General features: G+C 44.4%; 1 gene segment (V, D, J or C); it reads right to left on the bottom strand.

The window, feature by feature from the left end:
- Positions 1 to 1,866: 1,866 nt before the first annotated feature.
- LOC101583252 lies at positions 1,867 to 2,402 on the bottom strand. The segment is given in 2 exon segments: positions 1,867 to 2,219; positions 2,311 to 2,402. Coding segments are annotated over 2 exon segments (399 nt in total).
- Between the last annotated feature and the right edge of the window lie 7,461 nt (positions 2,403 to 9,863).

Raw genomic sequence — 9,863 nt, 5'->3', positions numbered from 1 at the left:
GATAAAGATCAGAGCCCAGCTCCAGGCCTTCTCAGTGTGAAAACACAACGTTGTGGACTCCATCATCTTCCCTCAGGTCTGAAGCTTCAGAATCTTGGGATTGCAATAGTAACTCTAATAATTTATTATACCTGTCTATAATAATTGTGCACAATAATAAATTACACTGTGATACTTCATCACAGGCATATGGTGGGCACTGATCAAATTAAGTAATCAGACTTTCACATCTTTATCATGTCCATGAATTGGGTGGCATAAAGTTCCTCATACATACATATCTCCAGCACATTATAGGAAACTCCAACTATAAACTGTATTCCTGAGGGCACCTGATCTGCCCAGTGTGCATAATTAATGCATGAATTCACATTTTATTTATGAAAGTAAATATTGAACTCTCAGATAGGTGGATGAATGGATGAAAGGGCAAGTAGATAGTTATCTAGATGCATAAATTAAAACAATTGCTGTTTGCTCAAGCAGCATAATTCCTAGTCACTGTCTTCATTTACTGATCAAATAATCATTTCAGTCTCTGCAGATTCATGCATATTTATTTCATAGTTGGGAATGAAATGTAATATGCTTGTTTTTTTTTCTGTAGTCCTCTTTTAAAGTTTTGTTCTCTGACCTCCTCTCTTCCTGTCCCTTTAATGAACCCACAGTCTACCTGTAGAGCACAGTGATGCGCCAATGCCTGCTCTGTGGAGCCCTGTGACTCTGCCACACTCACACTGCTGAGCACTTTCATGAACATACACTCCACACTTAGATCTTCCTTCCTTTGTGGCACTTCCAAAGGCTCTTGCATCAGTTCTAGACCTGATAAAAAGTGCTTCTCCCCAGAGGCCCATTTTGTTTTACTAAGGAAACATATTGACATGGCAGTTGTGAGTCAGGAAAGAAGTTAGATGGAGAGGGAGCTTCAGACATTGTAAAGCACGGACCTTTGCACCCACTCCTTGGCTAACCCTCAACTGATTGTGTCATGTGCGCTCCCTGCTGGTCACAAGTGCCTCTGTAGGAGGACTGGGTCTGGATGTACACTGACGTCCTCTCACTGTGCATTTCTCTCACACTAATGCAAGACCAAATCTTGGGATCACAGACTGAGACTTGCAGGTAGGACTTGCCTTTGGAATAGTCAGGAAATTGTGAATCTTGCTTTCATGGATAGGATGTATTCTGTCATGTATTGATTTTCTTTGTTTCCTTTTAAAGCTTCCCTCCATCCTAGCAGTACCAGTCCCAGGAATAAGTTGATATTGCATAGGAAAGTCTCAGGGACTCTCGAGCCTCCCCTGGACCCCACCAGCTGCAGCTCACACTGAACACTGACAAACACAGAGACATCCCACTCAGGAAACTGTCCCTAATTCCACTCTTTATCCTTCTGTGTCCAGTTGCATACTTGTTATCTCTTGTCCTTCATGAATCACATTTTACAGAGAACAGCTTAAAAGAGAAGAATGGCTCATGGTATCAGAGGATGTAATTCACCCTCAGGTGAATTCAAAAGAGAATTTTCAAGGCAGAAGCAGGATGTTCAGTTCTCCAATGCTGCAGGAAAAGCAGAGCACAGGAGGAGAGAATGGTTGAGGAGACACACCTTAAAGGCAAAGCCGCAGCGACTACCTCCTTATACTGCACCCCACCTCCCACTCATGTAGGAGCATCTGTAACCCAGTAATGAGCGAATCTTCTCTCCTTCAGTCCTTAACATACTCAGGGAAAAAATTAAAGTGAAATGGTATAACAGATGAACAGAAATCAGCCACCTCAATGTCTCTGCTCTGAACTCATAATCCAAATCAAGGAAATCAGAGTCAGGTTTTCCCTGCCACTGCCTCAGCCAGGGCGAGCTCAGCCCCCAGGTTTCTGACACTCTCGGGATGTGGCCTGCTCACTGTGCCTTGCACAGTAGTACATGGCTGTGTCTTCAGCCTGCAGGCTGCTGATCTGCAGATATGTTGAGCTGACAGAGGCATCCAGGGAGAGCACAAATCTCCCCTTGAAGCCCTCAGCATATGTTGGCTTTGCAGTTTCAGTGTTGATCCAACCCATGTAATGCAGGCCTTTTCCTGGAACCTGCTTCACCCAGAATATACTATAGCTGGTGAAGGTGTACCCAGAGCCTTTGCAGGAGACCTTCACTGACTCTCCTGGCCTCTTCAGCTCAGGCCCAGACTGCACCAGCTGCACTTGCAAGTGGACACCTGTGGAGAGGACACAGGAGTATTGGAAACAGTGAAGCTGGCTGAGTTTCTTCTGCCTCTGTAACATCACACCTGTGTTCTTAGTTCTTACCTGGGGCAGCCACCAGCAGAAACAGGAGCCTGCATGCCCACTCCATGCCAAGTGGGATTTGAACTCAGATGTTCTGGGACACAGATGAGGTGGGGTGCTTGCTGCCTGAGTTTAGGAGCCTCTTCTTTTTACTCTATGATCTCCATAGATTTGCATATCACTTTGGATCCTGCACCCTCACTAGAGCAGATCAGGGTACATATCCTGCGGCCCTAAGAGTCTCTGCTTAGTGGCTCAGCCTGTGTCCAGGAGTCTTGCTGCGAATGAGTTTATGCCCATATGTCTACCCTTGGGCAAACCCTGCACACTGGTATCCACACTCATGCCTACCCCTCCAGGTTTTCTTTGCTGCCTCTGTAACATCACATCTGAAACAGGCAGTAGTTCTTTCTCCAGATCTGATGTTGACCTCTCACCATGTTTGTTTGTGTGTTTCCAGGTTACTTGACCCCATTCTGACACCACAGACCGTGTCCCTCTCACCACTGGCATGCCTCTGGGTTAGTCCTTTTTCTCCAGAGTTCCAGAAGTGAGCCTTAAAACTATCCTTTTAGCCTGTTTTACAGACCTCTATAAGTTCTTCTAACTGTTTTCCACTTAGTTAAGTAGAATTAAGATGTTTTCTAATAATTCATATTGGCAAGTTTTTAAAATTTTATTTCTACATATCAATTGCTTTCACAATGTCTCCCCTGAAATCCTAGAAATTGAGGTACTGATTAACAACTCTATGCAGATTCCCCCAGGAGGAATTTTGAAACCCTGTGGGAAAATCTCAGCTTCTCGTCATAAAGTAGAAATGCTCTTATTTACAGGTGGAATTTGATGAAGCTGCACAAGACCATGAGCACACACACCTCCTCCTATCCCACGTTAGACATTTTTACCCCATCTCTGGGGAGCTGCAGGACTGACTATGGTCCTCTGTGTCCACTCCAGCACGTTCCTCCCATCCTGTCCTCCAAGCAATGCAGGGCAGCAGTGACTTCATGGCTTGCTGCGATGAGAAGCATCATGCAGCTCTTGCCCTAAGGCCTCCCTGGAATAGAGGAGCTTGCCCCAGGGATCACTGGCTTCTTGGCACAGGTGCTGTGCATCAATCTCTAGTGCAGTGGCCTTGTCTGCAGGCAGCACTCTGAGTCCACATTCCATGGATTCTCTATTCTGTATTAGAAGTCAAGTTCATAGCACTGCTGAGGGAGAGAGGGACAATTATCCCTTAGGGCATTCTGAAATCAGTGTCTAGAGTTTCAGGTTCAGTGTCAACCTGTGAAGAACAGCACACTCATCTCCTTAGAGAGAATGTGCTGGGAAACTTTCCCAAGTTTTCCTCTGGGAAACTGTGGAACCAAAGAGAGACCTGATTTCAGAGAACAACAGTACAATCTGAGCCAGGGGCAAGAGCATCCAGGGATACAAATGAGATGACCCATATGTCACAGTCTTGGATACAGTGTGGGTGTTAGGGGTCCCCAAGTCCATGTGCTAAATGCTTGGTCTCAAGGTGGGAAGGGCCGGGGTTTGGGGTCTCCAGGAGCCCTCTGAAGCCCTCTACTCCTTCCATGCTTAATCATTGCCACCCCAAGTGTGCAACCTACACAGCCACATGCTCCCATCACTTACACTAGTTATATACTTTATTTTTATTACTAAATATTTTCATTACATAGTGACTACTATTCCTGGGGAGTGGGTACAGGTACACAGCACAGTTCAACTATTTTTCTTTCCCTTCCCTCCCCTCTCTCTCTGTTCTTTGTATCTGTTGGTCACTTTCCCATTTGCAGATGGTGTACCTTCCTTTTTTCTATCTGTCTACCTATCTATATCTATATCTATATCTATATCTATATCTATATCTATATATCTATATATCTATCTATATATCATCTATATATCATTTTATCATTATTTTGGGTTTCTTAATGGCCATACCCTAAAATAACAGTAATTTTCTTTGTCCATAAATAAAATCAATAGATAAATTTCAGTGTCTGAGCAAAACCTACCACTATTGCTTCCCATCTGATTCTGAACCCACTTTTTGGTCTCTTTAGAGCAACTCCGCATGCTCCTAGAGTCTGCTCCTGGTCTTTTTTCCCCATAATTTTATTGAAAACAATAGCTATGAGACAGTTTCAAATCAAATTGGTAGGACAGTTTCAATAATTAACACATTGCATACATTCTTCCTAGTGGTTATTTGCTGTACAAGATGCAGACATGATATCCTATTTAGAAACACTATTAGAACGAATACCTCTATTCATTAAGAGAATGTAATTATATATCTATCCTAACCATTTTGAATACACAGATACAAAATGGACATTCATCTGTATACCCTTTTTTTAAGTTCCTTTATTTGAATTTTATAGGTGTGTTAACTCAGCAAAACATTCTAAAAGAGTTCAGTAGTCCATAATAGTATTGGGTCTTCCTCTTCACTGGAAATGTCAGAAATTCTTGACCTGAGTCCCCTACAGCTCAACAAAACAGCATAGCTTTACTTCTTATATTTCGTTTTTATACTTTTCTGCTGGATGGTTAAGACCAAGGTAAAGCAGGACCTATGCAACAAGAGTTGTAGCTTTTGGGTATGAGAAGGTTAGTGAAATCCCCTCAGGATTTATGCTGAGATCCTGTACCTCAGATTGTAGATCCTCCGTCAGTGTCGCCCTGTGGATGAGTCATGGCCATTGCTTGGCCAATGTGCTCTCTGTGAAAGCCTGAGAGAATGTTTTCTTTCCATGTGACTCTCCTTAGGCACACTCTATATCATCGATCACTTTCCTCTTTGGCCCCATAATCTCCTTGATCAGAAAATTTGGGACACTACCGAGTTACATGATGTTACAGTACAAGTTCTCCTATGTCCTGAGTCTTAATTGACCTTGGAAGGCTAGGGCCAGAATGTTGGCTTTCCTTGTGGCCCTCCCTTTTCTCTAATTTTGGTCTGCAAATTTAGGTTGTTAATCATCCAGAAGACAAGCTTATTGTTCTTACCATACAACCTAGGCTGTTAAGCTTAACCTCACTACTTGTGTTTTTTAGGGGAATCAATGTATGCTGATCTGATTTCAAGGCAGAAAAATATGGTAGAAGGGCATGGGATGGGAGAACTTCTCATCCCTGATAGCCAAGAAGCAAATACAGAAGGGACAATCTGGGAACAAAAATGCAGCCATCTAAGTTGTGTCTCCAATGACCGATAGCCAGTGAGGTTTCATCTCCTAACAAAACATTCAGCTATGATCATATCTTCGGATTCACTGATGAATATGCCACTCTCCTGATCCAATCACTTTCTAGGAGCCTTGTCTCTGAATTCATGAGGTTTTGGAGGGGTACATTCTAGATCTGAACTATGAAGGTTCATCTCTATCTTATTACACAAAATGCATTTAGTCCATGTCTAAGAGTCACTAGTCATACCAGTACCAGCATCACTTAAAATTCCAAGTCCAAAGTCTCCTCTGACACTCAAAGCAAACCCTTAGCTGTGTCTGTCAGCATTTTTGAAAAAGATACTGCCAGCATACAATTGTACATGGTCAACATACCTATTCCAAAAAGGCAGAGGAGAGGAATAGAAAGGGATCATTTAAAATGAAAACTCTATAAGAAAAATCATTAAATTCCATAGCTCCATGTCCAGCATCCAGGACAGGTTGTGATGAGATATTAATTTCATAGCACATGCATAACCCTGCTCCTAGGGCCCCAACATTTACAGCCCACAGGGCATCTCTGTTGGCTTGGCTCTTCTAACTGCTTGCAGTTTTCCTTAGCAAATGTTCCATGTCCGTGGTACTTCCAATTTCCTGGGGTCTCTCATGCACTTTCAGTTTAATTCAAACAGCTTTATGTGTCATCTTCTTAGGGGCACATTGTCAGACATCTGGTGGAAGCCAACTGCACCCACAACTCTGGCATTCTGAATGCCAGCAAAACCATCACCATCTGAGCCTGCTCCTGGTCTTGCATCCCTGCTGGTCTTCCCTCAGCCCTGAAAGTGAGCTGTGCACTCTGGGGTTACTGAGCACCCTCTGCTGGTCATCAGCACCACTGTGAGGATGTCTGTCGCTCTAGCTTGGTCTGTGGCTCCTGCTTGATTCCCATCACAGCTTGGGCTTGGGCACACTGATACAAGCCTATATCCTTGGATCTTGCAGGTGTCCCTGGGGATGCTGGGTCTGCACTTGCACTGCAGGGAGGGGGTGGGTGGCTGTGGGTCTTGCTCCCTCTAGTCAAGATCACAACTGTCCATTCCAGGCCTTACTATGGCCACATTTGGATCCAATACAGAATATTTAGGTGTTGAACAGGGGGAAGTGGCACAGGTGAGTCTGAGTGACTGGAAGGAGCCCAGAGCGCCCTGACTGCAACTCAGGAAGTGTCCTCAGTCTGGGCGGCTGCAGACAGAAATCACCCATGAGTCTTTCAGACACCAGCTCTCCCTCTTGCCATCTCACAACTTATAAGCCACTCACCAACGGGGTAGCTTGCAATGAGTATAAGGATAGGGCAAGCGATCTGTTGAAGCTGATGTAGAGAAGAGCCAGGGCCTGTAGGTCAGAGGAACAGGGTATCAGAGCACTGCACACCCTGACTGCGTTTGTCCAGGATCTGGGGTCTCTGTGCATCAGTGTGGCTACAGGGTAGAAGAGGAGCAGGTCACATGCGTGGATCACCCTTCTGTGACCTTGCTGTGAGAGATTCAGGAGAATGTACGACCTTAAGGAAAGGGGAGGACACTTTGGGTGTAGGAAGAGAACTGCACTGTGCTGCAGGTCTGGGAAATTCTCCCCAGGAGCTTCTGTGTGGTGCTCTTGGATGAGCTTCCTCTAGAGAATTAACACAAAAAAACTGACATTTTACAAGATAAAATATATAAGGGACTAAAAAATACCTCAACTTTTTAATTCAAAAATTAAGATTTTAACTTAATATAAAATAGTATAGATTGTCACCAGGCATTTTGAAAGCAAATTTTCCTTTATGAAAGAAATCCTAAATAGATGAATCAGGCATTGTCCAAAATCACTGTAGTGTCTTCAGATCCCAGGGATATCTTCAGGGTAAAGACAGTTTAAATATAACTTTATCAAAGACTAATGCTTCCTATCTTTTATGGAATGGAAGGAGGAAGATAAATATATAAAAGAGAGTTCGAAAACCCTAAGACTGGGCATTGTGAACTGGGGGATCAGCACTGGAGCACCACCTCCAGGGCTGTGGATGGGTTACAGGAAGACAGGTTCCCCAGTTTCTAGAGGTAAAATGATCCCCAGAAGCTTACAAGATGGGCACTTTCTACATTTCCTAATCTGCAGAACAAAGGGAACTGATCTGAAATGCAGAGTGAGATCTTGTACAGGAGAAAGGTGAGGCTGAATCTCTATTTTATACTTACACTGTAAAGTGTGATTGCATCTTCAGGTTCCACACTGGTCACGCTGAGGGGTGCCTGCTTTCTGCATTTGTCCTTGTGTATCAAAAGCTGCCTCCTCAGGGATGGGCTGCAGTGCTTATGATCCTTTAAATAGTCCTCACCAAAATACATGATTGCCAGCCACTACAGATCCTCCACTGGGGGCTTATGGGTTCAGGCTACACAGACACCATGAGTTTAATAAGAAGCCAGAGAAAGAACAGGTCAGCCTGAGGGTCAATGTGGGGGTGGCTAGAAGAGAATAATATTCCTTCAGGGTGATCTGGGACAGGACCAGTACAGAGAAAGAAAAAAGGGCCAATTTTGTTCAGGAGAGGACAATACCTTTATTTTCTCTCAAGGCTTTATCAGCCAGGGGAAGTCAGCAACCAGAGCAGGAAACAGCCTGACCATGGTGTGCACAAGAGTACTGACCTAGGGCATGCTGAGATTTTCAATCAGGTGAGAAGGAGCTGGAGATCTGCATTCCCATCCTCCAAGTTCTAACCCAAATTTGAGGACTCGGGTCCCATAGGAGAGTGTCAGTAATGAGAAACACATGGACGCTCAGTGGTTGTTTCTGGGTCTCATCTCTGTGCAAGAACAGCTGTGCACTTAGAACCTTGGTCTCAGAGCACTGAGGCTCACATCAGCCCTGTGCTTGGAGGACATCAAAGCTGCAGGGCCCCCAGTGCAGCAGACATGATCCTCCCTGTGCTGACTGTGGGATGAGAGGTGACCAAGCAGGTACTCATGGCTCCCAGAGAGCTGTGTGTATGTTGACAGCAGAAAGTGATTCCTGCAAGTTCAATCCTGTTATTTCTGTGATAGGCACAGTGGGAGGATGGCGTCACATTGAGGGACAATAGAGAAGTCATTGTCAGATGTTGTATGAACAGGGACCTGTTAATCAGTGTGTCTCTCTGTGTGCCTGTCACCTCACAGAATTAATTCAAAGAGGAGCTACCTTGTCCTCACGGCCAGTCAGACCTGAGGATGGTGCAACCTACACCTTGAATTTCATTCAGGGAGAGAAGGGGCTGGATTCAGGGACATAACTGACTGGCAGCAAGTTGTCTCAGCCTCACTGTGTCCATGAACAGGGACATTCTCCTACATGGGGACCTAAGACTTGTTTTAGCACAAATGACCTCATCATTGTGCACAGAACAGCCAATTCTAGGCAGCACATGGAGACAAAGCACACATATCTGTCTGTCCTGAGGTCCATCATAAAGTAAAATCAAGTCATTTTAAGATTACTTTGTAAATTATAATCATGCTCCACTGTCTTCAACAGTTAAAGTCTTACTATTTACATTGCTTTCTATCATTATGAATGTTGGTTGTTTACCTTAGAAAACATGAATAAGAGCAGGATGATTGGGATATTGAATGAGCTGGTTTCTCTGGATTCAAAAGGAGACTGAGGAAGGAACAAGAAGGGCAAAGACAGATAAAGAAGTTTATGGTCATTAGCTCTCCACCTTTTCATCACTGCCTCATGCTCAGCTGCAGTGGATGCCTCCTGCGGTTTGCTCCAATTATGTTTCAGGATCCCAAAATTCGTGACAAAAGTAGCTCTTCCTGGAACTTTTGTGCATATTTAGTGCATGCATTACTATGGTCAATCACTCCGATCCACTCCATACCCTATCCAGGGTTCAGCAGCACACAGTGCATCCAGTAACTGGTGGAGGTGTGGCCAGAAGCCATGTAGAAGACCTTCACTGAGGCCCCAGCTTCCTAAGTTCAACCCCAGGCTGCACCAGCTGTACCTGGCCATGGGCACCTGGGAAGTGAATACAGAAGTTGGAGGTGAGGTTCCCTGGAAGCTCTGATCCTTTCCTCAGGGATGCACCAAGAAGACAATTTTCCAGGTCCAGTCCATGGTGAAGAGTTGTGCTTTGGTGGATTTTGCAGAAGACAGAGACGGTTGTAGAAGACTCTGGACTAAGGGCCAGGGAGATGGAGAGATGGCTCAGTGGAATAAGCGCACAAGAGCCTAAGTTCAATCCCTGGTTCCAGAAAGAAAGAAAGAAAGAAAGAAAGAAAGAAAGAAAGAAAGAAAGAAAGAAAGAAAGAAAGAAAGAAAAGAAAAGAAAAGAAAAGAAAAGAA

This window comes from Octodon degus, unplaced genomic scaffold, assembly GCF_000260255.1.
Source record: "Octodon degus isolate 3935 unplaced genomic scaffold, OctDeg1.0 scaffold00284, whole genome shotgun sequence".
Lineage (NCBI taxonomy): Eukaryota > Metazoa > Chordata > Mammalia > Rodentia > Octodontidae > Octodon > Octodon degus.
Note: the sequence above shows the minus strand (reverse complement) of the source record. Positions and strands in the feature narration are given on the sequence as shown.